We start from the raw sequence: 27,341 nt of genomic DNA, 5'->3' as shown, positions 1-27,341 counted from the left end.
AAACTAATTAATGTATGTACATAAATGGAGATACAAAGAAAACATACATAGAAGGCTAGAGAAGTAAATTTGGGTAATCCTAGAGAGAGAGAGACAAAGAGTTATGAAGATGGGGACAGGGAAGAAGAGTGGTGAAGTAAGCTCTGGTCGATTCAGTGTGTTGATGGTCAGAGAGAAAGTAACCATTTGCCTTTATCTATCTCCATGATCTCACTCTTCTCCTTTTGTCCCTATTCCCTATAGATACAGTGAGACACGAGCACGAGTCAATACAATCTTTTGTGCGTACACATTATTTACAATGTTGATTAATTCTGAATTGTCTCTATTCTCATTTAAATGCTTGTTTTATTTTATGGGTTCCACGCAAGACCAGTCCTACTTCTAGAGTTTGATGATTCTTCTTGTCAAACTTTATATTTACTGTTCAAATTAATTTAGATATTGATGCTGATATTTGCACATGTCGACATATATCTTGTGGAAATATAAAGAACACGTCACACAATAATTTTCAGAAGCTCAATGTTTACTTAATCTTCAAAACATTCCATTACAGACCACTGATAAATCTAGCTAAAGATAGATCCTAAAAGTTCTGTAATTTTTTTTTTTAATTGGCTATAGCTTTTTTTGTAACATATTGGTTATAGCATCAAAGGGAAAAAAGAAGTTTTCAGAGTTTGTATTCTTTTAAGAGTTTTGGTCTAAAATACGAAAAAGTAACAAAAAGGGATTGTTGACTTGTAGTTGTAGCTAGTGAATAAGGACTCAAGTTAGAGTGGTAAGACTTCTCGTCCATCACTAAACAATTAAAACTGTTTTCACGACGCTAGTTTACGTTCAGTCACTGCCATTGTCTCTCTATACTGTCCGCCCTACGACTAGACATATCATCACCTCATTATATGAGTTTCTTATTTTGATATTTCTCTCATTAATTTAACTAAAAATAAATGAATATATTCTGCTGAACAAAAATATATATTTTTTCTCTTTAATTTGTATTATGCAGACATTTATGTCTATATAACTAGGATCTATGAGAAGATATATTACAATGTTGAGAAACAATGCGAGGGTAAGGACGCAAAAACAGAACAGTAAAGGATAAACCATAAATACAATACAGCAACAGCAGAATCATAATTATGAAACAACCCTAGGGCAGCGCAAATATGAAGCAGTGAGAGGGTAAAACAAAAATTATCGATTAATCACTGGCCAAAAGAATAATTAGGAATAGGATGAAGACAAGTACGTAAATAAGAAGTTTGCGAATGAAAAGAAACGGCGGCCGACGAATTAACAACGATGAGATTTCGTTGACCTTTCAACGTCGCAGCTAAAATAAACTTCAATCATGTAGATATAATTGGTTTTTGTTATTGACATATTTATTTTATTTTCGTTACAAGTTTATTAACTAGGAATGAAACAAGTAGCAGAACATAACCAAAACATGTTATTTTAAAAGATGTTAGTATGTAAGTTACATCTTTTCAATAAATTAAGTTTACAAAGCATATATTACAACAAAATTTCCCTTAGAGAAGGATTTCATCATCATAAATAGTGATAAGGTAAAAAAAAAAAATTATGTACACCAGGATAATATTATACCACCCAAAAACAAATAATTACATACGGTTAGGTTTTATGATTATATAATATCGCATAATTACCAAAATTTTCAACAAATTAATTAAATCCCCAAATACTTTTTTAGTATTTGTAGTCTTTAACGTGAAGGCTCTCAGAAGCACCTTCACCGAGCTGAGCATCACCTTTGTAGGCACCAGTAGTTGCCTCCGAGTTAGCCTTGGCTCGAGCCAAGAACGCCTTTTGAGCCTTCTCAACATTCTCCTCTTTACCTCCCCAAGCCTTGAGTGTACTCTGCTGAAGCGCACGTCCATACGAAAACGTCAAGCTCCACGGTTTCTTACCTTTGAGCTGATTAATGGCGTTTAAATTCACAGTTGCTTGTTCCTCACTCTGTCCTCCAGACAAGAACACAACGGCTGGAACCGCGGCGGGGACAGTACGCTGTAATGCACGGACCGTGTGCTCTGCGATCACTTTGGGTTCAGCCCTAGACTTACTATCGGAGCCTGGAGTAACCATGTTTGGTTTCAAGAGCGTTCCTTCTAAGATCACGTGGTGATCATTAAGAGCCTTATAACAAGCCGCGAGGACACGTTCCGTGACGTAAGCACATTTCTCAATATCGTGGGATCCGTCCACGAGGATCTCTGGTTCCACGATGGGGACGAGACCGTTCTCTTGGCAAATGACGGCATATCTCGCTAGACCGTAAGCGTTTTCGTGGATGGCTAACTCCGAAGGCTCGTTGGCTCCGATTTTGAGAACGGCACGCCATTTGGCAAAACGTGCACCTGCTTCATAGTATTTCTTGCAACGGTCTCCGAGCCCGTCGAGGCCAATGGTTGTGGTTTCACCATTTGTACCAGCGAGCTCGACAGTTCCTTTATCGACTTTGATACCGGGAAGGACTTTAGCTTCCTTCATTACATCAACAAATGGTTTACCTGTAGCACACGTCAAGTTATTCCAATGTAATAAAGATATATAATTTTCTTTTTAAAACACACAATAAAGATATATAGTTTACATATCAGATTTTTTTTTCTTAAAGAATGTTAAATTTATTTCATTTCAAAAGCAGTTGTACTAAGAATATTGTATATATCTTTTTTTTGTCAGATATATTGTGATTACTCTTGTGAGGGTTAGAGTCTTTACCTGAAGCTGTTTTCTGGTAGAGAGTTTCCTCAAAGAGGATGATACCACTGATGTATTGGAGAGCTCCTGGAGTGGTGAACAAGAGCTCACGTAAAGCACGTCTGTTTGATTCAACGTTCTCGACGTTAATGCTTGCGAAACGTTTTCCGATGGTCCCTGTGGATTCATCAGCGGCGAGAATACCTTTCCCTGGAGAACCGATGTAAGCAGCATTGGCGATGAGCTCATCTGTCGAGATAAAAAAAATCATTATACCGGTGATAATTAACATTTTCAAACTACAAGAAGCTGATGGAACTAGATAAATCAAATGATGAACAATGAGATGGTGGTGAGATTTACCGGCGTATTTGGACTTGAAGCACGACATTGTTTAAAAAAGAGAGGGCACGACGTAGATGATATAAAGATCGATTTTAAAATGGGCCTTTTGGGGATTTTTATAGTAAAAGGGCCGCGTTAGAGACGGATACAACTACAAAAATAGAGATTTACGAGAGGCCCGAAGAAGTTGACGCTCTGCCTCTAATATTGTAGAAAGTTTTATTTATTTCAGAAAGATCATTCTTTGTTGCATTTTACTGGTGGTTGCGGCCATGAAGCACGTGAACTAAGCCACTGGATGATCCGAAATAAAAGTGATGATATTGAATTATATATCTATCAAATTTGAAAAAAATTATATAAAAATAGGATAGTGGAAGTGTCAACTCTCAAACATGTGGGCCTAAAAGAAGAGTCCACCCATCCATACTTGTTATCGTCATCCATGACGCCATTACACATTTTTATAATATTTCCCGCCTTCACCATCCAAGATTTATCCAAACACCTTTTCCGTAATAGTTTTGATAGGTAAAAAGTTCATCAGCAAGAAGACAATATTCAAGTTGCATAAAGCAAAAAAAAAAAAGGGTTAACTAATTTTATATATGTGTAACTAAAAAACTATCACCTACGACTCATTTCAACGGAACTAAAACTATCCGACCCGAGATTTTTATACGGGCCGGGTGATAACCCACCATCTTCTCCCTCTAGTGCATGTTTCTCTCTACTCCATATCCTAAACGCAACGTAAACCATCGCCACCGTTAAAGCCAACGCAATCACAGCGAGCAGAGACATCCCAACCGTTAATCCCACTCGGCTTCTCTTCTTCCCTACACCCTCACGTACCTTAAAATAACCCATTTTACTCGGATCCGCAACGCCCAGCATCGTCCTGATCGGGTAATTAACCAAATAACAAAACCCGGAGCCGTTATTATAAACCGACCCGAAACACTTGCAATCCTCCACACACATCTCCTCACACTCTCCCAACGACGACGTCGTTTTATGATCCATCAGTTCCTTAAACGGCACTTCAACGCCTCCACGTCTCACCGTTTTAAACTTCTCCGTCTCACCGCCGCAAAAGTCCGCCGCTCTCGAACCCCCGCGACCACACTCTCCGATCACGGTGCTGTTATCTATACACGAGCATCCCGATCCAGGAGTGCAGAGACTGTACGGACCACACGGATTCGGGAGATCGCAAGTCTCTCGAATAGCTTCGTAGTTCAACGCCCAGCGAGATCCGTCCCAGAGATATCCCCGGAGGTTCCCGTCGGATTCCAATCGGAGAATCATAAGACCGTTAACCGGCCGTTGAAAGCTGTTGAACGCTTCCACGTCGACCGGAACGGTCCCGGTTTGGTACATACCGAGATAACCGTTCGGGTTGATCCGAGCGTGAATCGGACCCGATCCGTCTCTGATCTTGGCCTTCGCCTGGAGAGCGCTGTGTTTCCAGTAGAACTGCTGAGAGTGAGAGTCGTCGCTGACCTTAGCGTATAGTCCGATGAAGTCGCGTCCTAACCGCATCGAATACAAGCCGTTGGATGAAACCAGAGCCATCGTGGACGTGAAGTTTTGATTCTCGACGAGTGTGTTCGCGGGAAAATCGAAACTCTCCCACTCGATTGAGGAGGATGACGTGGACACCACTTGGAGATTGGAGTCGTTACGGAGGACGAGACGGTCTCCGTTAGTGTGAGTTGACCATTCTACCCTCGAGGAAGGGTCGGAGACCACGAGGCTGCCGTTGAAGAATAGTTTCGTTTTGTGTGACCAGCTCGCTGTTCGGGTCGGGTCGAAAACCCAGAGGGGGTCCGTTAAGTTCGGGTGGGTTACAGCGAGTGAGAGGCGTGACCCGTTTAAACGTAGGAGCCCGAACGAAAAGTTTCCGCTCGGGTCAGTGAGGAGTGGCTGGAAGGAGTTGATGGACGAGTCCGGTTTAGCTTCGAAGCCTTTGGTTAACTCTAGAACCGGTTCGGTCGCGTTGACTTGATGCCGTGTATGAGAACAAAGTAGGAAAACGAATAACAAGGGGAAACGAAAACACAAACCTTCCATTTTTGGAAATTTGTATCAAAGAGGAAGAAAGAGAAGTTGTACTAGCTTAACAGAAATGGAAAGAGAGTGTGATGTTTTTGATTCGTTCATGCAGAGAGAGAGGGAGAGAGAGAGAGAGAGAGTCCATTGCATCAGTTTACTTCAATATATATTTATAGGGAGACGCAGCTAGGTATATAAAAGTATAAATGATTTGATATGTTTACCAGTCGTATAATATATGAAGAAAATGGTATTATAAGGCGTCGATGTCGTGGGACTAGTATTGAATATTTGAAGTCTGATTTGAGAAAGATATGGTTTTCTGGTGGAAATATTGGGATGAAATGTTTATCATATCAACCATTAATCATTAATCGCTAATCGCAAATGGACCAGTTGTCTATTGCACTAAAACCACAATATATTACATACAATATTGAGTAGAGACAAATTATTGCACGCACTAAGCATGTGTCAGTGTCAGTATATGTGTATACAATACATAGCTAAATACACATGTATCATGTATGAATCTAAAATTAACAACGAGTTTGTGAAATGTTTATATTGTATTTCTATGTTTATTTTAGATTGGTTTTTACAAACGAGAGCTTGTGCAAGAGTAAAAAAAATGAGACATTTATATATTGGAATCGTTTAAGACTCACAAGACCTACTGTGATCGAGCCACGCGCGCTTCTGAATCCAGAAACATATCTGCATACACAATTTCATGTAAATCCTTGCAAATTGAAAGGGGAAGTCTAGAAGATATAGGTGTTACAATTTGATAAGTAGTTGTTATTATATGTGAAATAGAGTTAGGACAAAAGTCGCACCAGATCTAAGGGTCAAAAGACTCAAGCTCTTCATTAGTTTCTGTCGATTTACCTGTCAGGTCGTTGAATGTCTCTATAGTTGCAACTTGCAATCTTCTTTACACCTCCAAAAACTTAAGGGACCATGTATAATACATGCATGTATGGTGTAGTTATATCAAGATGCATGAGAGCTGCTTAGACTTGAGGCTCATGCTACAGGCTGTTGTATTTTATATGAAAGGAACAAACATAAACTACCCAACAACGTTTCCTCAACTGCAAGGAACTATTTTCAAAATTCTGAACCGATAAATTCGAGACTCTTATCATGGCAATGTAGAAATGTAGAGTTTTCAGAAATCTTTTACACACACATAAAAAAAAGTTTTCAGAGATCCAATGCAACACTGGGGCTCGTACGTATTAGCCTAGACATGGTTATAGTTACACCTGTCCAATTAGGTTACCTCCTAGTTTTCACAACGATGTGGTGGTTATTATCAGGTCACATGGATTGACTTTGTAAAAGGCTCATTAAATGTAAGGAGTGGACTAATTTGTGAAAAGAGGATATGTATGAATGGTATCGTAACAAAACATCGAAAGTCTCACCATCTCGTTCAGATTTTGACTTACTTTATATTTTTTTATTTATGTGTTTGTGTTGACATCATTTAAGTTCAACCATACAACAACTCTTTTGTTCGGTTGTTCCTTTTTGTTGTCCCTCTCAGAATACAAACCTACATTTATTTATTTTCTTACCAAAAACTAATCGTTTTGTCTAGATTGCAGTTTTATGACTAATGCCTACATGTATTGGAAAATATGTAAATGACTAATACTAGGGCTGTTCAATATGGTAAAACCGAACCGTACTGAACCGAACCGAACCGAAATAGACAATATGGTTTGGTTTTGGTATATACCATATAAACCGAATGGATATAATTTTATAAAAACCGTAGGATTTGGATATGGTTTGGTATATAACCGATTAAACCGAATAAACCGAACAAAACCGATTAAAAGTAGAAACATGTAAATATGTATCTATTTTATAACAATACATGAAAATCTATTTGTTACATAAGTTAAATTTGTGTTAATAACTATTATCATAATTTTATAGTAATAAAAAACTTTAATTTGTAAAACGTTTGAACTATAACTAAATAACAATACATCGCAATTCATACATCTTATTTTCTAAGTCTTTTTTGATCTTTTTTATTTATTTTAGTCTTCACTAAATTAATATGAAGATTATAAATTTGATAGACAATAATTAATGGAAAATTTTCAATTGAAAAAGTATAACTTTAATGAACACTAAATATGGAAGAGTGGAAAAACTTTTTTTTCATGTTTCTATTTTGTTTCATATTTTTATTTTCAAAATTTCAAGCTTTGATTTTAGTTATAGATTTGATTATTTTATTTGATGGTAGAGGCATTTTTACTTTTTTGTTCATTTATTTGAACATGTAATATATTTTTAATAAATGATTGTATTGACAATATGACTCTAAAATTCATATAATATGATCTCAAACAAAATAATTATGTTTTTTGGTATAACACCGAATAAACCGAAAACCGACGGTATATAAACCGAACCGAACCGAAGTAAATATGGATTTAGAATGGTACTTATATTTTACTAACCGAAATACCGAAAACCGAAAAAAACCGAACCAAAACCGAACCGATATCCGGATTGAACACCCCTAACTAATACCTACATGTATTGGAAAATATGTAATGACTAATGCCTACATTTTCGTAAAGAACTCACTTTATACAACTTGCTTAGGGAAAAACAATCTGAAATAGATTGATGGTAGACTAATCTATACCAAACATATCAGACGATTCACATCTCATAAGTTTCTTTTGGATTCATATGTCTTAATTAGCCTAATAAGTCTTCCCATCTAATTATTTTATGTGTTAAGCTATGTCATGTGGTAAACGGAAGATCCACCGAATATGGTCATATGTTATATGTCAAAGTTGGCGGGCTTAACTTTTAGGGCCATTGTTAATTTTAATTCATTATAATATGGCCCCTTGAATCTACTTTTTACAATAAAATGTAACCGATGGGCCAAAACAGAAGCCCAAAGATGATCAAGCATTGAAAAAGAATAATGTTGACAGTGGGATTTGAACCAACGCCCTTTCGGACCAGAACCTTAATCTGGCGCCTTAGACCAACTCGGCCATATCAACTTTTTGATAATTGTATTTTACAATAGTAAAGTAAGTTTAGAACTCTGATGAGTGATGGGGAAGAAAACCTGACTACATTACTTCAATTTAGTTCATTTTCATCTGAATGATAAAAATCTAGCACTATCGACATATAAACATTGTTTGCAATTTTTTCACACTACATTTTTACCTTTCTGAAGACCAAAGTAAATTAACTAATTCATAATACTCTACGAACGATATGAAATGAAACCAAATCTAAAACACACAGGTTTACAATAATTGCATGTAAATTATTAAAGCAAAAATTGTATGAAAAGGACTACCACCAAAATCGAAAGAAAGTCGTGAGGCTCTCTTTTCTTTGTCTCAATTGATGTAATGAATGGACAAGGCCTAGTTTTATCGAATTGTCGGCTTACTGAAAAATAGTATACGATAATGACTCCCATCAAGTACTCAAATTAGGCTCGTGATCATTCCTTGTCGTTCTATGTCACAAAGAAATTGGTTTAGCCAAGACAGATCCGAATACCTAAAATGATGTGACTCTATGTTAAGTTTTAACTTAGACCCATATCATTAACCATGTGGAGTAAAGTTTTTTTCTTCTTTGTTCACATGATTTGTAGGTTCTTAATTTTAAAATTAATTATTTTGCCTAAATGTAATTTCAAAATATACGGAAATGGTTTGGACTGAGCAAAGAATCACACTTGAAACTGTTAAATGTGAACTAGTCTTTGAAAATTTTCATTTTTATAATAAATAATAGGAAACGAGGAAGTCGAGACATGAAAACATAGAGAGTAGTAATGTTGTGTAACGTCGAAAGAGAGTGCGTCCGTTTTGCTTTTGTCATTTAGGTTACACAATCAACGAGGAAGAATCTTTCTCTCGTGGGTGGGATGTCGACCATGAGATGTGTCGACTAGAAAACAAATATGTTAAAAGCAGAACTAGTTAAATAATGTGTATAATAAATTAATTGTGTTTAAAAAGTGTATAATAAATTAATAATTAGTACCTTTTTTAATAATTAGTAATATTGATCAGAACATTTTTCTTTGGGAAAAGAGAACTCATAACTTAAATAATTGTAAGTAGTTGTCTACTTGTTTCGTCTTATAGATCAAAGTTAACTGAAACTTATTTTGGTAAATACAGAAGAGAACTCAAAACTAGATTTGAATTATATGTACAACAAATGTAAATTTTAATACAAACTCTTAAGTGGCTGTTGACTAGTTGTTTTGTCTGGTTGATGAAGTCACTGACTCATTCTCGCTAAATGAAGTGCTTTATTAAGTGGGATCCACTGCACAACACATCAGAGACGGACCAAAACGTAAATGTAACGAGCATGTGAGAGATCTACACGTTTATTAAAACTTTTGACTTCTTCTCCTTCGTGTTTTAAAGTTTTGGCTTGTTCTTTTTTTTCATCTTCTTCTTCATGTTGAAATCCTATTCTCAAGCGCTCTGAAACAGAAAAATGGAGAAAAAAATCGGCATTGTGCTCTTCCTTTTTGTTCTTCTCCTTCTTCAGTTTTCTGAACTTCGTACAGCTCAACGACCTTCCCAAGTGGATAAAGAAGGTATTTACATGCCATATAATACAGACCCACATGCATCATGCATGCCTTTGTAAATTGTTTAAATATGTTGAATATATGCTAATTTACAAGTTTGATTATGACTTTCGGAGTATATAGACGCAGATTTCTACTTTTCTAGTGCGGTCGTATGAAAAATGTAGTTAATAAGAGTATCTGTACCACAATTTAATTTCTTGATGATGTCTTTTGTGGATCATCTATAGTTTAGATCTTGAAATCGTTCATAGAAACACAAATTTAATATAAAAATATTTCACTGATCCATAGCATGCAATGACGTTATGTTTCGGTCACATGTATGAACCTTGTTGGGATTAAATCGAGTGCATATCATGAGTGATTAGATCCATTTTTCTTACATATTTCGTGGAAAAAGCTTTGATTTCATGTTTTTGTCTTGCCAATTTTCCCATCGTAGTAGAAGAAAAAGGAGTCAATAACAATAATTGGGCCTGGACTACACAAGCAGATAAGGCATCTGACATGGCCCAAGAGTTATCACATGTAAATACTCTTTTCTTATTCATACTATTATCTTACTGCATATTCATTGTGTTTATTTAAGAAAAAATTGATTTATATTTTCCCCTGAAATGTGATTTAAGCTTATGGGAGAAGAGAAATGCGAGGAGAGTGATGAAGAGTGTATGAAGAGAAGGATGATCACTGAATCTCACTTGGACTACATCTACACTCAAAGCCACAACAAACCTTAATTACCACCCACCTTTTGTCATTCGTCAGGAGGTACTAAGTATGAATAATCCAACACCATAGTGTTTTAAGAAGTAAAAAGAAATATTTATAAGATTGTATTGTGATAACAATGGTTGTATGATTATGGGGACTTTTATCTATATTTATATAAACTAGTACAGTACATATCAGGGATCCCTTCTTGTCAATTTTAACTTATGTGAATAATGATCACCAAGTTTGAATAAGCCTCAAACGTTAAAATATCACCAAGGTTTTTTCGTTCTCTGTCACATTTTGATTATCATGTCTTACGGTTTATCACCTGTAAATTGTAACCAAACCAAGACAAAACATACCAGAGCAAGGAGAAAGAGCTAACCTGGAACATAAAGATCTCCTCTTCCATGGAAGAGTGTGATAGTCAGCTTCAAGAAGAGTCCTCAAACCCCTGCAAGATAGAACCCAAACAAAACAAAAGCATAATTTTGTGTCCTCCAGTAAAACCTTAGTGCAGAGACATTGATTCTAAATAAAAAGTGCAAAATCATTATTTATATATGTATAAAGGTGCATCTCAAAATAAACAATCAATTAATTAATAATTCACCCGATAATAAACGGGTGATTGGTCTAATAAAATATATAATGAAAGGTCTTAAGGATCATCCATTGGAGTAGTATCATCACCAGGTGGCCAGTTGAATCCAGTCTCTGTCATCCCTGCAGCAAACTGTTCCCAACATACATCAGGCAAACAACCACCACTTGATGTTTCTGGAACAGAACCAAACTCTGCGACATTATAGTCCATTGTGTTTCCCCACACATCCTCGTTGCTGAAACTCGGTATTGTAGTGTCGAAACCCATGCTCCAAGTCTCTTCTTGTTTGATAAGTCCTTCAGGAGTTGGAAAAGGTAAGAAGTAATCTTGATTCATTGTTTCTTCTTCTGATGGATTCATCAGGTTCTTCCCTTTTGGATCGGTTGAAGTCATCCCCTGGTTTGAGGGTAGAATGTTCTCAGTGTCTTTTTCCTCTGACATTAACAGTCTCTCCCAGTCATCAGCTTCATACTTCACAATCTCCCCTCCTGTTGGGGAGTGCTTGATGAACTTCTTTCTCGCCTTTTCGAATCCAAGACCCCCTCCTTCTCCTTTGAGGCTCTTGAGGCGGTCCAAGAAGCCTGGGTTCTGAAACAACTTAGCCAAGAAAGAGAGCATCTGCTTCTGCCGCTGCTCAGCAGCTTTCAGCCTCTGGTTCACAGTGTCCACGTGACGAGCAGTGCCTCTGTTTTGCTGCTGAAGCTCAACCATTTCTTCCATCAACGCGCGGCGCTCTTTCCTCAGCTTCTCGATCTCTTCTCCGACCTCGGTGGGTGACCCTTGGCTTTGTTGGCTGGTGATGCTACTGCTGCAAGCTTGGTTGGATTGTGGCGAACGGCGACGGTGAATGTTCTTGAGAAGATGCTTCTGTCCTCTAAGGAAAGCCTCGTTGGCGAATTCCCATTTGTCGGTATCAATCTTCCGGAATCCCTGAACACATTCAAACCCACAAAGAACATCAATCCCCCAACAATCACATCAAGATTACAACAGCAGATTGATTGCAAAACTAGATCTTTGGTCTGTTTAGTTATAGTGAGAAGATTTCAACCTTTGAACTTGTATAGTGAGCAAGTTTACCATGAGGGAAAGAACAAAACTAATTACACAAGAGGATATGATCATTTCAACAGAACAAGATTACAAAATTTATTTCACATGACCAGTAAAAATAACATACAACACAAGCCCAAATTGATAGATACATAATCAGAAATATTTACATTATAGAGATTGCACAAATCCCAAAAAGCATAATTACAGGTATTTACAGTTTTATCAAAAAAAAAAGCCAGTTTCAACAATCTATACAACAAATTAAATTACAAAAAAAGATAACAAAAATTAAAAGAAAGAAAAACAGGTAAGAATTAACAAATGGTAAAGAACAATAGAAAATGATCATCCATGAGTCATCATGAGTCATATATCCAAATCTACAAAACAAAAGCAGAGGAACATATTATAACATTTACAGACATAGAGACATAACAGAGATACCGACATAAGTGTTAAGCTGTCTGACGAAGCTGGAGAAATTGTTGTGTTTAAAATTCCGCGGGAGTATGATTCTGGCGAACTCCACAGGGTCCCAGACGACGAAGCTCGCGCCGGTCAGCCCCCAAGATATGACCGGGTCGAGACTCGGATCATCCACCAAATCGAACGTTTTGGATAGAAACGGCGGGATTGGGTTCCCGTGCAAGATGTCTAGCGGCATGGGGAGTGGAGAAGCCACGTCTGTTATGTCGACGTGGAGAGGTATGGAAACACCATCCTTCTCTGGGCTCATTTGAAAAAATATAAATATAGAAGTTATATTGGTTTAGGGAAGAGAAGTAACTTATGGGAGTGGGTGTGGTAATCAAAGGAGTTTACTTAAGAAAATGGATTAAGGGGAAGATGATGGGGTTTATAAAGGTTTAGGGGAGGATGTAACCGACAAACTGTTAGTGAGATATGTAAGAAAAAATCTGGGGGAGAGAAAGGCGGTGCGGTGGGGCAGTTCCCAGCCACCGTGGATTCATCTTTTGTGTCATCTTCCATCGTTGATTCGTTGTGTTTTTAGAGTTGAAAACCGACATTGAAGAAGACTGTTGTTTCCTTGCTGCTTCGCTTCGCTTCTCTCTCTATCTCTAGTTTTTTTTTTTTGCAATCCGAAGGAGAAAGAAAGTTGTGAGGTGATGGGTCCCCCACGTAATCTTAGATTTTTAAAAGGAAGGAGTGATTTTCCGTGTTTGCCAGGTCAGCTTTACAAGTGGACCCTCACTGTCATAGATTGAATTTTACGCAATCCTATTGGTCACTAGCCCCATCAACACACAGTGTCTGTTCAGTTCTGTTTTTTTAATTTTTTATACAATTATGAAAGACGAGTAATTAAGGTAAAGTCGTTATCAATAGGTGAGGCCAAATTTACTTCCTTGCGAAGGCAACACAAAATTCTTGGTAGAATTTTTTTTTTTTGATCAAAAAATTCTTGGTAGATATTTTCACAATCTTGAGATATTTTTCTTCTTTCATTTCTCAATCTTCGTTTTCCTGAACAAGCTCCACTTAAACCATGAGCAACCTTTTAGCATTACGAGTTACAATCACAAATCCTCATGATAATCTCGTGTGAATTACACACTTGACAAATACAATGTACAATCCAATGAATCATACTGAATTTGCAAAACCACACTGACACACGACTCTTTTTTCTTGGTTTGGACTCTCTTAGTTACTAGGAGCTACTAATTTAGTAGCTTAAATGTACAACAAGGTAACTTAAAAGAAACATATCACATGAAGGATTAGACAAAAAAAGATAGCTTAAAGTGTCACTACTACAAAAGGCTTACAACAATATATTGCTCACACCCCTCGGAGGTAGATAATAGAATATCCCTTACTGTTTCCACTTACTACTTGATTTACTTTTTTTCCTTCCCTGTGACAATAATCATGTACACTTTTAACAATCTGCAACATAGAAAAACAACAACAAAAGAGAAGGCAAAAAAAAAAATAGAAATGAAAAGAGTGGCACTAGAACAGCGAGTGTGTATGGACCATAGCTCACGAGGTATGTACCTTACAGCTATCTTAACTAGTGTCTCCCTCCTGGGCAGCAAAATAATGCTGAGAGTATATGTGCACATCATCAATTATTAATATCGTGTTTCCAAGTGGGCCGGTGTTTCACAGATCCAAGCGGTTGGGTGGAGGAACCGCTGATTTGATCAATGGTCTTAGCAAGTCCATAATTGTTGCAAATGATGGACGCTTCCACGGCTCACTGGCAAATCAAAAATGAAGGATGATTCAAGGGAGGAATCATAAATGAAGTTTCAGAAAGAAAAAAAAAAGAACTTTTGTAGCGTACTTTGTCCAACAACCCTCGATTATTGCTGCAACTTGAGGGTTCAGGTTCCGAGGGATCTCAAGCCGTTTATTCTTGAAACCAACCGCAGCTACAACCTGTGGACCAGTTTTTATTTTAATGACCAATATAGCGTGTTATGAAACATCGTTGCTGATAAAAAAACATGTGATGAGCAACTTTCTAGTGCAAAATAACTTTTTGGAGTAGAGAGTACCTGAGCAGGATTCAAATTACCCCATGGTTGCTGCAATGTAGCAAGCTCCCACAAGATGACCCCAAAGCTGTACACGTCTGACTTCTCATTAGATTGCTCATCCCGCAGGACCTCTGGTGCCATCCACTCGGGCTGTAATATCAAAAGCCAATCAGTTTTGTTTCTTCTACAGAACAAATAGTTAATAGGACCCAAAATTGAGTTGACTTGTTCAGTTGAATTCAGCTTCAAACTAACTGAACTTACAGTTCCAGCTGCCGACTTTGATGAAAGGAACGTGCTGGCCTTTAACCGCGAGAGACCAAAATCACAAACCTGAAATTTTAAGACCAATCGAAGACTTAAAAGAAATAATGTTTTGCAAGAGAGATGCCTTTTCAGACAATAGCTTGGGGCCAACTTTCATGGGTTACAGCAGACTAATGTCTTTTCGCAATGTCCTTAAAATGATTCAACATAAAAATTCTACACTGGTCCCGCAAGAAGAATGATATATACTGAAACAAACTAAAGACTCTGGACAAAACAATTTTGTAATTCAGATTCAAACCTTGACGGTGTATTTTTTGTCGACCAGCAAGTTTGGAGATTTTAGATCTCTATGTACAATCGGAGGATTGCGATTATGGAGATAATTCATTCCTTTAGCCTGCAACACAGAAATGGTAAGAAAACTCGATGAGAAATAAACCCAAGATCACAAAGTAATCAACTCAATTTGAAACCCGTTCAGGAGTGGTAAAGGAAGAAGGTCAAACATACCACATCATATGCCATACTCAAGCGGCGTCTCTCATCCAGTTGCTCTCTTGCTCCACTTTTATGCAAAAGTCTGAATAAACTACCTCTGTTTCAAAAGAGACGATTGCATTAGCAATAGAATAGGCTTAAAACTCTACAGCAGACACAAAATCTTCGAAATCCATGTAAACAGTACCTTGACAAATATTCTGTCACTATTGACAAATTTGGAGGTTGAGTGACAGCTCCCATGAAGAGAACAATATTCGGGTGGCGAAGGCGTTTCATTATTGCAACCTAGCGGTGAATCAAGATATCATGAAGGGTTTAGTACACCAAGTTCGTTACCAAGAAAAAACGAGAAAGTTTTAGGTTGTGCACCTCTCTCAAGAACTCATTGACACGCTCAGCATGGAAGTCTTGCTCCATGAGAATTTTCACAGCAACATCCTGAAATTGGTGGTGGACAATTTTCCAATAATCAAAGTTAGAATTCCGCTCGTGATAGCAATGGAAGATTCAAACAGGAAGATATATTTATGATAGAAAGACATAAAACTAATTTGAGGATACTTTTTCGTTAGGAAATAAGAATATAATTTATGTCAGACCATACCGATTAAATAATTTGCCCCTTTTATCATCCAACAGATCCAAGTATTACTAGTTAAAACCCACCATACTTTTAGAAATCAGCCATGCAAACTTCAGATAAAAAGTTCTTACCGAGCCATGCCACTCAGCACGATGAACAGTGCCAAAGGAACCTGAAAAAGCAGTAGGAATATAAGCGGACAGATAAGACAATTCCGAACTCTCAGAGAAGAAATAAACTTCTAAATGGCAGTATATTATTATTTTGTTTGAGACTAAATGCCAAAGCAAACCCACTTACATAAGAATTTCATATATCTTTTTCATAAACTAAATGACTGCTTGATGGATAAAACTAATACCTGCTCCAATCTTCTCTTTTATATTAAGATCACACCATGGGATGTCCATATCATCACCATCGAGTCCAAGATCCCTGTTTGCTCTGTTCACAACCGGCTGATTGATTGGTGGGGCATTTATAGGTACTGCATCTTGGACTTGATTTGAGGCACGCATTATGTTCTGTGGAGGCATATTAGCACCGGGAGGCACAGATCCACCCCCATTTTCTGCCGAACCATCATTTTCTCCACCCCTATGAAACATTGAGAATCCTATATCATCTACAAGAATTCAAACAAAATATAAGAAATCAGAGTCCAGAAGACAAGTACAACAGGAATTTAAACTAAAATATCAAAAAGAACTTCAATTCCAAAGCAACGCACCCACATCCACAACCATTACACACACAAAAAAAAAACAATAGAACAATTCTAAGACTGCTAACCTTCAGATAACGAAGACATAATAAAAGAATATATACAATGACAGGAGATTCTACTTTCAGGAAAGATAGAAAATGAGATGTAAGAAGCATGCATATAGTTAAAATATAATTCATGTTCTTTTCATCGGACTACCTGATGCAGGATCGAAAACAAGATTAAGAGATTCACTGTCGGTGAAGTACTGCTTGGCTAGTTCCCTAAAATCGACCGCAGGTTCAACTGGCCTGGGTCGGGGAAACCGCAAAGGTGATGAAATTGAGATAGTCGAGGGACCATTTAGCAAGGAATCAGGCTCCCACAAGTGGCCTGGTTTTCCAACTAAATCAACAAGATACTCCCTGAAACCAAAACAATGTATTCCATGTTATCAACATAATGAGAAACATTGGTGCCATACTTGTTCCTACAGAAACAAAAAGGTAGAGAATGCACCATCACAATCACTTGGACCCGTACCTATCAAGCCCAAACCTGACAAGGCACGACGCAGCATCGTCTCTATTACAATATTTGCACCCCTTTGCGATTCGACAGGGTAAATCTATTATGTCAGCCAGTACCTGCATGCACCAAATGCGGGGATAAACAACTTAAAAACAAAAACAAAGAAAACATTACGGGATAAATAAAAAACCGGCTAAAAATACACTGTTTTCAAGCTAGTAAAACCACTTTTTTTTTTAATTTGTTCGAAGAAAAGTGTCTTCACAAGTATTACTGTACAAACAAATCCAAGAAGCAGAATAGTTTATACGATCATTTCATAAGATACGTCTTAAATGTCCTGGCAATAGCATCGAAGTTGGGATCTCACTTTGAAGAGTAAAGCTCGGTGTCTGCAGAGTCCTACAGAGAGGCTACCTATGGGAACCACAACTTTAAAGCACTCTTTTAGACCGTTAATGCACTCCTTCCACATGGGAACCAACTCATCTTCCCCCATGATAACTGAACCTCTGAAGGAGGTGAAAACAATGATTACCAAACAAAGTGAGAAGCCAGGGGGAGATATAAAATTATTACTTCAAAAAAGATTACGAGGATTGTATGAGTACAAACCCCATACGATTGCAGATTAGTTTTGCCAGCTGGTCCACAACCTCTTTTGTGGTTATGCAGCTACAAGAGATGTCGTGGACTCTATTGTGAAGTTCCTTGAAGGCTGGATCAACACGCCGATCGACTAAGATGGCTTCCAGCGAAGAGTCAACACCAGAATCAATAGCTCTCAACGATTCAATTGAAGGGATGCGGCCACTTTCATTTAGATCAATGCATAAGGTCCAAATATATGGATCCAGACCATCAATCATATAAAACCCGTCAGGAACTTTATCATAGTACGATAAGCATCCATTTACCTGATGCAGTACACAAAAGAATTATAATCTGCAATGCATCTAAAACATTATATCCCATCTCTTACTAATCTATTTTTTTTTTCTTTTTCTTTTTTTCTTCTTTACCCAGAAGCGATGAGAAACGGTTTCAGCAGAACTCGGCGAAGTCCGCAAAGCAGACTCGTCCGGTACAGGATCTAGAAAGTTCGGATCATCAGCGCAAGTAGCCTCCGAGGAAAGCCTCAACGCCAACGCAAGCTGCAGCTGATAACTCTCCTCCGTCTGCTGCGCCCAGCTCTTCCCAGACGACGAACCTCCAGCCGAATCCATCCCCATCTGCATCCTCGAATCACCTAACCCGACGTCTTGAGGAAACCCAACCATTTCGATCTCGTTACCCGCCGCGGAGAGCGTAGGCACATAGTAATCCCCGGACAGCGAGCTCTCGCCGAAGCTGCTCCCGCTCGATTGCCTCTGCAAACCAAGCGACGAAGAGTACATATTCCCAGCCCGATTCGGCGGCCTGTGATCACCACCGCCGCCGCTAGGATGATGATCCCAATCGAATCCGGATTTGGATTTTCCGTTGTTGCCGCTGTTGTTGTTGCTGGCGCTCGACAAGGAGGAGTCATAGTGAGGCGGAGGAGCTCCGGTGACGGAGACGGAGACCTGGTCGTCGGGGAATTGACTAAGCAGAGTGTAATTGGATCTTCTAGCGCCGGGCATTTCCATCGGAAGATTCGCGATCTAGACGAGAGACTTTTTTTTCTCCGATCAAATAGAAGCTCAAACCCTAAGAAACCGCCATTGTTGAACAAAGTTCGGCGAGCTAGCAAGCCACTTGTTTTCTCTCTCTCTCTCTGGTTTTCCAATTTGCACCTTTTTAAAATTCTCTCTCTTAATGAATTTGGAACTTTTTTTTTTTTTTTTTTTGCGTTATCAGAGGAAACTGTGAGCTCGGTGCGTTTCTGTTGATATAATCTCGTTATATTCCTTTTTGTTGACCCTCTTTTTTTAAGGAAAATCAAAAAAAAAAATCGGTTTATCTATTTGTTTTGGCTTTTTTTTTAATCTACTATTGCTGAGTATATAGAATCTTCTAAATGATTTATCCGTAAATAATTACAAGTTCAATTAGGAATTGGTAGAATTAATAAAAATAGAATGTTAGGAATAAAATACAACAATAAATAGAATATAATTCATTTCATGCATTCATAACCAAATTTGTTTATGAAATATTTTTTTTTGTATATCTTATCTGTTTTAGTTATGGAATTGATAGAATGAGTATTCTATTTCACTTATGTGAAATCGTTAATTTTTTTTAGTTAATGAAATAAATTATTTTACATTATTTCATTTTAAAAATCAACAATCCAATTGTAACCGGTTTTCTTTTGTTGTATAAACTACAAAGAGGAAGTAAAAATATTCTATCTAAACAACTAACTTGGTATTCATTTTCTTGGTGGACTGCAACTGCCGATCTAAAAATAAACTTTGGTTTCAAGAAAAAAAAAAAGTAAATCTAAGTAGTAGGAATGGTATTCAAAGAGGAAACAAGTTAGAAAATATAAACCATGTTGTAATAAATAAATCTCTAGACCAATCCGAGTTGATGACATTGAAACCAAGCTTGTGCTAATGTCATTGTCGTATCACCACTCATCAAACATGTTTATAAAAAAAAATCAAATATGCTTTTTAAAGTCCATAATGTGACATTAAACGTCCAAAGTGTATGAATCTGCAGATATATGAAGTGTTTTATAAAGGAGAACAAACTTTGAAAAATAAATTGGTAAATGAAGGAATGGGTTAAGTATCGGGTTAGAGGGGGATGTATTCGTGTATGCGAAAGTGATGGGCTCTTATGTATCTATATTCCTTTGTCTATTTCAAACATTCGTATCTCTGCGTGTGACTTCACCATGCATGCATCTTCTCTCGTCAAAACTTTTTTTTTGTTCGTTTATGTTGACAATTGACAAGCAAAGAAACAAGAATATATTTTCCTCTTCCTGAATTCAGAAATAGTACCATTAACTTTACGGTATTATATGAGCAAGTTTTTCAACCAGTATTATCTATAACTTTTCAAACTAATCGTATTTAGATTTTTCTTTCCATTGCATCTTTTCTTTGTTCATTTACTTCTTTTTAATTTTGTCATCCATCAGTTTTTTATTCGTTGTATGATTGAAATGATATCACTTTTATTCTGTTTAAAATGCTATCTTCAAGATCAAATACACTCGTTAGTCAGTTATACGTGTTTAATAGAGATTGCCGTCTTGTCTTACAATCATGTTGTTTTGTTGACTGCCATAGAGGCTTCCCGCAAGCATTACATTATTAGTTTTACCCTTTAAAAAAAAAAGCTAATTAGTTTTGAATTTCTTTCATTACATTTCAAGTATAATAAATATGATTATATATATAAGCATGAAGAAATAGCTGGCGTGGAAATTTTAACCTAATTAGTTTTGAATTTCTTTCATTACATTTCAAGTATAATAAATATATGATTATATATATAAGCATGAAGAAATAGCTGGCGTGGAAATTTTAAACAGTACTATTTGTATAAAGAAAGTAAAATTCGTATATATTTGATCTTGAAGATAGCAGTTTAAACATAATAAAAGTAAACTTTAACACAACGACAACAACAGAAAACACTTAAAACAACAGACAACACTAACTAGTAGTGAACATAAATGTGGAAAATACATTAACTATACACTAGTAGAAAAAATGTCTATAGACACGAAATGGTCACGAAAAAACGTGACTATTTTTTAGTTACTCACGGAATTGTCACGAACTAAAAAACGTGACTAAAAAAGTCACGAAATTGTCACAAAGTAAAAAACGTGACTAAAAAAGTCACGAAATAATCACGAAATTAAAAACGTGACTAAAAAAGTCACGAATTTGCCACAAATTTTTAGTGACTATATGATACCCTAAACCCTAAATGGAGCATTAAACCCTAAAATCTTCACACAAACCTAAAAACATAATATTTTAAACTCAAATCTTCAAAACTAAACTCATAATTTGTTGTTTTTCATAACTTAAACTCAAATCTTAAATCTAAACTCCAAACACTATATACACCTAACTATAAACCTTAAAATACTATATATATACTCCATACCCTAGATTAAAAACCTTAAGCCTTAATTTTAAAATAACTTTTCAGTTATTACAATATTCTTAAAATCAATATCTAAAGAAGATCAAAATTTTCAAATCTATTTTTCAAATCTTAATCCAAAACTTTAAACATATAACATATAAATCCTATTTCCTTTCATACCCTAAAGTATAAAAACTAACTTCTAAACTTTTAAATAATTTTAATTATAAAATATAATAATTAATATACACTGATAAAAACTAACTTCTAGACTTTTAACTAATTTTAATTATAAAATATAATAATTAATATATACTGATATTCAAAACTGAATATAAAATCTTAAATATAAACCATAAACCCTATATCCCACTCTAATTCTTATATCTATACTCTAAATCTTATATTTAAGTTTTAAATATATTTTTCCAAACTTCAGTTTCAAAATTTAAACTAAACCCTATTTTATATCAAAATTAGACTCAATTTTGGACTTATGATGGAATTTTGGCACCAATTGCTCTTACGAATTATTAAAAACAAATTAGAATAGGAAATCAAAGGAAAAAAATAGGAAATCAAATACATAAGATCTGATTGGTCAACATAAAAGCAGCCTATCAGATACAAGGGCTCGGATCATGCTCTGTTTAACCACAGCCATTGATAAAAGTGAATCTAACGGACCAAAATGCACTAAGGTAAAAAACACACTTTTTCTTCCATCTCTTTCTTCCTTTCTCTCCTCTCAACTCTTCGTATCCTCTATCTCTCTGTCTTCGTGAATCTAAACAGTCTTAACAACCAACACCACCACCTCCGACACCATTATCTCAATCTCCACCTCCTCATTCACCACTTCTCTACCTGATTACTCTTTTTATTTATTTTTCTATATTCTCAGTGTTTTTTTCTTTTTCTTTTTTCAGATGCAGATCTAAAAAAGAATCTTGACAGCAGAGGAGGAGGCAGAAGAATCTTGACAGCAGAGGAGATAGAAGAAGCTTGATGGCGGAGGAGGCATAAGAAGCCTGACGGCGGAGAAGGCGTGGCGAGCATATCAGTTCGTCGGTTCAGCCGTAACACCGGTGGCCTACCACCAGCAGACTGAGTCATCGCTTAACCCATGGCATCCAGAGCAGGTGGAGATGTCGGTGTAAAAGCTGATGGAGGTGTCGGTGGAGAAGCCGGTGGCGGAGCCGATGGTGGAGCGGTGGAGGCATTGATTCCATATAATATATATATATATATATATGTATGTAATTTTCTGTAAATATATGTAATTATGTATATTACATAATTTGTGTTTTCTGAATTAAATTAATAAAAATCTATTTTTATTTTGTGTTTATTTTTTTTTAAATATTTTTCGTAGATAGTCACGTTAAGTCACAACAAAAAACGTGACTGAGTAGATACGATTGCTTTTATGACTTAATGTGACAATTACAGCCACAAATGAAACTGTGTCCAAAACGTGACTAAAATAGTCACGAATTATCACGGTCAATTTTGGTCACGATCGTATAGACACATTTTTTTTCCGTGACTTTTCGTGTCTATGATGTCATATAGTCACGAAAAAAGAGTCCCTATCACGAAAATTACCGTGTCTATATCAAAGTTTTCTACTAGTGATACTAAGTACTTTGTTACAAAAATTACAAATTTTTAAATAGTGATTTTTAGAAAAATTAGTGAGTTGTTGCTAACAACTAAATAAACTACTCCCAACTTTAATCTAGTTACATGATATGATTTGATATGGTTTACGTTTAAGATCAAACTACTGTATAATCTAATATATGAAATTATTATGTTATATAAAAAAAATCTTTCCCTGGAGGATGATGTTCAGATTCTTCCGGATGGTCAATGAGCTGTCATTAATTTATGTACGAAGTTATCAACGCAAGTTGGACGATAAATAAATAAATTTAAAATATTGCACTATGTATATCATTAATCAATAGCACTAAGGTTCATCGAATATTGCCAGGTTCATGCACTCGCATTTTTGTCATTAAGTAATTTCTTAGCCATCGCCTTGTAGATATTTTCATTGCTTCTTTTATTTATAACGCTTTGCCATCTTCATAATTTTATTATATTACGTCTGCTTGGTATAAAGTAGTAGTCCAATATATGGAGGAAAATTATGGGACACTATATATTTAGAACTAGAAGTCTTCAAAATCTTATATTTTATTTTTGAGTTTGCGTATAGAAAATAATATAAAATTGTACCTTTGGAGTTTGGAATATGTTTTTTGAACACTTTTGTAAGAATATACTCATTTGACTCATGTCAAGAAAGAATTACCTACATCTTATAAGTAAAACTATACACAAGAGGCCTCGGATAGATGTAACAGTCTATATGTAGTTTGATTAACTTAATCATTAACTAGTTGGCATAAGCAGGATTTGGTTGTCCATTGCTCAATCCCCACTCGTGCAAATGACCCATTTAATTATTCGTAGACTGTACTTAATGTTATCACATATTCTTCATAGATTTTGTTTAGTTTTCTAATGATAGATGATGGTAGGGAAATTAGACAGCTTTTACACAAACAATAAATTAAACAAATCGAGGGCATTAACGTAATACTGTCCTATTTGTCCGTGGGACTTACTTAAAAGAATGAGAGTGGATCCCACATGTTGACCAAAACGGAAATTTCCGTCGCGTCAAATAAAGCGTCACAAGCCCGTAACGATCCGTCTTGACACCGTTTATGGCAAAAGATCTGGGCTTAAAACGTTAATTTAGTTGGGCTGACTTAAAGATCGAGGCCCATTAAAAGGCCCACGTAACAGAGGATCACCGAAAACCCCCTTATATGGAGGGTTTTCGCCGTTGTTACCCCTTACTCGACGCCCTAGAAAGCTCTAATCGCTCTCGTCTTCTTCTAGAACCTTCTCTTCCGTCGCATCCGTCGCCGTCAGCTCGTTACCGATCGTGTCAATGGAGTTCTGGGGTAAAACGATCTCCTAACTTACTACGTCTTCTTCAATTTTGATGTACTCTGGAATCGTCTTGAGCTAGGTTTTAGTAATCTCCGTCTGGTTTGTGTTGCGTTTTGTTCGCAGGTGTTGAGGTTAAGAGTGGTTCACCACTTAGGGTGGATCCTGGGGAGGAGATGCTTGTGCACATCTCACTGGTACGTCCCCTCGCGATAATTGTTTTTTTGATTTAAACGACGCCGTTTTTGATGGAAGCTTTGTTCGGTTTGTTAGGCTGCTCTAGGCGAGAAGAAGAACGGTGGAAACGAGCCGGTCAGGCTCTACATGAAAGTCGGAGACCAGAAGCTTGTGATTGGGACGCTGTCACACGATAAGGTCCCTCAGCTCTGCACGGAGATTGTGGTGGAGAGGAGTTTTGAGCTGTCTCATAGCTGGAAGGATGGGAGCGTTTACTTCTCTGGTTACAGAGTTGATGCTCATGATTCTGATTCATATCCTTATCGCTTAGCCTTTGATAATTTATTTATGAATATGCTTTTGGGACTTGCTGTCTTTGATATCCTTGACTCTCTTGTTCTGTTTCACTGAGTCTGATGATGATGAGCCAGCTGTTGCGAAATCAGGTGTGAAGCAGGTGAACTTTCAGTTGCCTAATGACGATGCCAAGGCCGAGGAAGATAGTGAGGAGGATGATAGTGATGATGATGAGGATGATGACGACTCTGAGGATGAGGAGGTACTCTTTTGTTTATATAATAATGTGATCACTTTGTAGAATTAAACTTGCGCTTGATGATGACACATGAACCCTTAGCTCTTGTGTTTAGTATCCTAGTTAGAGAAACAGGTCTGCTTTTATTGTTTGGCTGCCTGTATTGTCTCATATGAACCCTTAATTGTTACGATCTCTACTTCTTTTAGGAAGAAAAGAAGGTTACTGCTGAAGTTGAAGAGGACGATGATGATGAAGACTCATCTGACGATGAGGAAGATGATTCAGCAGACGAGGAGACCCCAGAGAAGAAGGTACATTTTATTCCCTTTCTATATGTCATTGTTGATACTAAAATTATATGTATTTGTTCTCTTACCTTTTTGCCCTTTTTAAGAAGCAATTTCACTTCTCTGACTATAACTTTCTTGTTTTATAAAAAGGTTGAAGAAGCCAAGAAGAGGCCTGCGGAAGCCACAACCTCGAAGACTGCTTCAAACAAGAAGGCTAAGTTCGTAACTCCTCAGAAATCAGGTGATCTATCTGATCCTTGTTTCTTTCTTTACTGTGAGTTATAAAGATGTCTTGATATAATAATCTTAAACGTTGTGAAAACAGAATCGAAGAAGCCACACGTCCACGTTGCGACTCCGCATCCGTCAAAAGGAGGAAAGAGCTCTGGAAGCAATGGAGAGTCGTCGAAGCAGCAGCAGCAGACACCAAAGTCTGCAAATGCATTTGGGTGCAGCTCCTGCAACAGAACATTTACTTCGGAGATGGGCTTGCAGTCTCACACCAAGGCCAAACACAGTGCAGCTGCTTGAAATCTGATGAAGAAGAAAAGAGACTATCCATAATCGTTTTTAGACTTTTGATGTAATTCGGTTTTCAAAACTTGAGTTTGCGAGTGAACCAGTTTAGTTATCTTTTTCCTAATCGTCGGGTAGACGAAACTTTGCTAGACCCTTTATGTTTAGTGCTAATATGGTGGATATGATATTGCGTTGGCTTTTGTCGCAAAAACCAAAAATGTCTTGGATTCAAACAATTGGAGAACTTGAGATAACGGAACGTCGATAAAACATAGTAAGGCAAACCCAATGGGCCATGAAAGGGTTAAATAATAAAACGTAGTTAACATTTGGGGTCCGTACTCTCCGTTGGGTACCATTGGCATAAAAGAGAATGATAAATGTTAGCGTATAGCAACCAGCAGGTTTGCCCGAGTGGTTAAGGGGGAAGACTTAAGTTCTTCTGCACATAAGTGCGCGTGGGTTCGAACCCCACAGCCTGCAATTTTTTCCATGTGGATTCAACTTAGTTGAAAATTTTCAAACATATTGAAACACAAAAAATGAGATCCACAAGTGACATATGTCAATTAGTCAATAAAAAAGAATAGAGAATGATATACTTCATATTTTATATCCTCCTAATTGTTTGTGATTAGTTTTTTTCCTTTTCTGTTAGACCATGGACAATAGTACTATTGATTTTTTAATTCAACAGTTGAACTCTCACAATGAATCTGTTGAAAAAATTTAAATGTTTATGTAGATTCAACTTAGTTGAAATTTTTCAAACATATTGAAACACAAAAAATGAGATCCACAAGTGACATATGTCAATTAGTCAATGAAAAAGAATAGAGAATGATATATTTCATATTTTTTATCCTCCGAATTGTTTGTGATTAATTTTTTTATATAAATATATTTTATTTTATATAAAAAATATTTTTCATATTCTACAACTAGAAATTTGTTTTGTTTAATTTGGTTAAAAATATTTTTAATACATAATTCTACTACTTTTTAGTAAACTAGTTTAATTTTTATTACATGCAAAAATATAAAACAAGATTTAAAAAAAAAGTTAATTCTGTTAATTGATTTTTTTAAAAAAAAATTATTACCGTTAATATTTAGATATTTATTATAAAAGTTAGTATGTAGATATACAAATATACAAAATAACATTGTAGGGTATGTAGTTGATTTTTATTAAACAAAACTATTGTAGAGGTTAAAAATGAATTGAGTGTTGAATAATGAGTTGGAAGAAAAAGAAGATGGTGTGGATGGTTAAAATGAGAATTGAGGGTATTGAATTTACAAAACAATTGTACATGGTCATACATGTCCAATCTAGATTAAAAAAACTTACCAATATCATTTTTGATATGATTGCATTTTTTGTAGATCCAGTTTTATTTAATGTATGGTGGTTTAGTAATTCTTTTTGAGTCCAAACCCATAAAAATTTGGTCATCTAGAAACTTTTTTCCTTTTCTGAACTTTGTTATTACATGTTCAATCTAGATTAAAAAAACTTACACTAATATCATTTTTGATAT

The 27,341-nt window shown here is 36.3% G+C and overlaps 6 protein-coding genes and 2 non-coding genes across 11 annotated transcripts; 3 read left to right on the top strand and 5 right to left on the bottom strand.

Annotated features, from left to right (window-relative positions):
- Positions 1 to 1,488: 1,488 nt before the first annotated feature.
- Positions 1,489 to 3,249, bottom strand: LOC106372647 (fructose-bisphosphate aldolase 4, cytosolic). Its single transcript, XM_013812909.3, has 3 exons — positions 3,106 to 3,249; positions 2,764 to 2,991; positions 1,489 to 2,549 (listed from the first exon to the last, which is right to left on the bottom strand). Exons 1-3 carry the CDS (start codon positions 3,131 to 3,133, stop codon positions 1,726 to 1,728), a joined length of 1,080 nt encoding a protein of 359 aa, XP_013668363.1. The 5' UTR covers positions 3,134 to 3,249; the 3' UTR covers positions 1,489 to 1,725.
- Positions 3,250 to 3,393: 144 nt separating this feature from the next.
- Positions 3,394 to 5,511, bottom strand: LOC106370014 (PAN domain-containing protein At5g03700). Its single transcript, XM_013812908.3, has one exon. The coding sequence runs from the start codon at positions 5,161 to 5,163 to the stop codon at positions 3,715 to 3,717; it is 1,449 nt and encodes a 482-aa protein (XP_013668362.2). The 5' UTR covers positions 5,164 to 5,511; the 3' UTR covers positions 3,394 to 3,714.
- A 2,609-nt stretch (positions 5,512 to 8,120) lies between these two features.
- Positions 8,121 to 8,201, bottom strand: TRNAL-AAG. Its single transcript has one exon. It is a non-coding gene; the product is annotated as a tRNA-Leu (tRNA).
- A 1,307-nt stretch (positions 8,202 to 9,508) lies between these two features.
- On the top strand, positions 9,509 to 10,746 carry LOC106372650 (putative phytosulfokines 6). 2 transcript variants are annotated; one of them, XM_013812911.2, is made up of 3 exons: positions 9,509 to 9,781; positions 10,221 to 10,306; positions 10,408 to 10,746. In XM_013812911.2, the coding sequence occupies exons 1-3, from the start codon at positions 9,679 to 9,681 to the stop codon at positions 10,516 to 10,518; spliced, it is 300 nt and encodes a 99-aa protein (XP_013668365.1). In that variant the 5' UTR covers positions 9,509 to 9,678; the 3' UTR covers positions 10,519 to 10,746. The 2 variants fall into 2 exon arrangements, with proteins under 2 accessions (XP_013668365.1, XP_013668366.1); XM_013812912.3 differs by having other exon boundaries at positions 9,518 to 9,781; positions 10,224 to 10,306.
- A 285-nt stretch (positions 10,747 to 11,031) lies between these two features.
- On the bottom strand, positions 11,032 to 13,302 carry LOC106372648 (heat stress transcription factor A-3). Its single transcript, XM_013812910.3, has 2 exons — positions 12,607 to 13,302; positions 11,032 to 12,032 (listed from the first exon to the last, which is right to left on the bottom strand). Exons 1-2 carry the CDS (start codon positions 12,892 to 12,894, stop codon positions 11,157 to 11,159), a joined length of 1,164 nt encoding a protein of 387 aa, XP_013668364.1. The 5' UTR covers positions 12,895 to 13,302; the 3' UTR covers positions 11,032 to 11,156.
- A 356-nt stretch (positions 13,303 to 13,658) lies between these two features.
- Positions 13,659 to 19,109, bottom strand: LOC106372651 (serine/threonine-protein kinase CTR1-like). Of its 3 annotated transcripts, none has more exons than XR_001274771.3 (16): positions 18,282 to 19,109; positions 17,875 to 18,176; positions 17,630 to 17,771; positions 17,272 to 17,375; positions 16,948 to 17,153; positions 16,384 to 16,647; positions 16,154 to 16,194; positions 15,809 to 15,877; positions 15,624 to 15,724; positions 15,449 to 15,533; positions 15,237 to 15,335; positions 14,933 to 15,001; positions 14,687 to 14,818; positions 14,473 to 14,567; positions 14,181 to 14,385; positions 13,659 to 14,069 (listed from the first exon to the last, which is right to left on the bottom strand). XR_001274771.3 is itself a non-coding variant. In NM_001315727.1 (15 exon segments), coding segments are annotated over 15 exon segments (2,412 nt in total).
- A 5,018-nt stretch (positions 19,110 to 24,127) lies between these two features.
- LOC106372652 (histone deacetylase HDT3) lies at positions 24,128 to 25,984 on the top strand. Its single transcript, XM_013812915.3, has 7 exons — positions 24,128 to 24,287; positions 24,400 to 24,470; positions 24,547 to 24,764; positions 24,859 to 25,009; positions 25,195 to 25,299; positions 25,429 to 25,519; positions 25,604 to 25,984. Exons 1-7 carry the CDS (start codon positions 24,275 to 24,277, stop codon positions 25,807 to 25,809), a joined length of 855 nt encoding a protein of 284 aa, XP_013668369.1. The 5' UTR covers positions 24,128 to 24,274; the 3' UTR covers positions 25,810 to 25,984.
- Positions 25,985 to 26,197: 213 nt separating this feature from the next.
- TRNAL-UAA lies at positions 26,198 to 26,280 on the top strand. Its single transcript has one exon. It is a non-coding gene; the product is annotated as a tRNA-Leu (tRNA).
- Positions 26,281 to 27,341: the final 1,061 nt, after the last annotated feature.

Source organism: Brassica napus, chromosome A10 (assembly GCF_020379485.1).
Source record: "Brassica napus cultivar Da-Ae chromosome A10, Da-Ae, whole genome shotgun sequence".
Lineage (NCBI taxonomy): Eukaryota > Viridiplantae > Streptophyta > Magnoliopsida > Brassicales > Brassicaceae > Brassica > Brassica napus.
This window is presented reverse-complemented; position numbering and strand designations above follow the sequence as displayed.

Excerpts from the sequence above, each read along its gene's own strand:
- LOC106372647 (XM_013812909.3), bottom strand. The coding sequence starts at position 3,133 with ATGTCGTGCTTCAAGTCCAAATACGCCG. Across the intron at positions 2,992-3,105 it reads CTTCAAGTCCAAATACGCCG|ATGAGCTCATCGCCAATGCT; the intron begins GTAAATCTCACC and ends TTATCTCGACAG. Across the intron at positions 2,550-2,763 it reads CTACCAGAAAACAGCTTCAG|GTAAACCATTTGTTGATGTA; the intron begins GTAAAGACTCTA and ends CGTGTGCTACAG.
- LOC106370014 (XM_013812908.3), bottom strand. The coding sequence starts at position 5,163 with ATGGAAGGTTTGTGTTTTCGTTTCCCCTTGTTATTCGTTTTCCTACTT.
- LOC106372650 (XM_013812911.2), top strand. The coding sequence starts at position 9,679 with ATGGAGAAAAAAATCGGCATTGTGCTCTTCCTTTTTGTTCTTCTCCTT. Across the intron at positions 9,782-10,220 it reads TTCCCAAGTGGATAAAGAAG|TAGAAGAAAAAGGAGTCAAT; the intron begins GTATTTACATGC and ends TTCCCATCGTAG. Across the intron at positions 10,307-10,407 it reads TGGCCCAAGAGTTATCACAT|CTTATGGGAGAAGAGAAATG; the intron begins GTAAATACTCTT and ends ATGTGATTTAAG.
- LOC106372648 (XM_013812910.3), bottom strand. The coding sequence starts at position 12,894 with ATGAGCCCAGAGAAGGATGGTGTTTCCATACCTCTCCACGTCGACATA. Across the intron at positions 12,033-12,606 it reads TCAGACAGCTTAACACTTAT|GGATTCCGGAAGATTGATAC; the intron begins GTCGGTATCTCT and ends GAATGTGTTCAG.
- LOC106372652 (XM_013812915.3), top strand. Across the intron at positions 24,471-24,546 it reads TGCTTGTGCACATCTCACTG|GCTGCTCTAGGCGAGAAGAA; the intron begins GTACGTCCCCTC and ends TCGGTTTGTTAG. Across the intron at positions 25,520-25,603 it reads CGTAACTCCTCAGAAATCAG|AATCGAAGAAGCCACACGTC; the intron begins GTGATCTATCTG and ends TTGTGAAAACAG.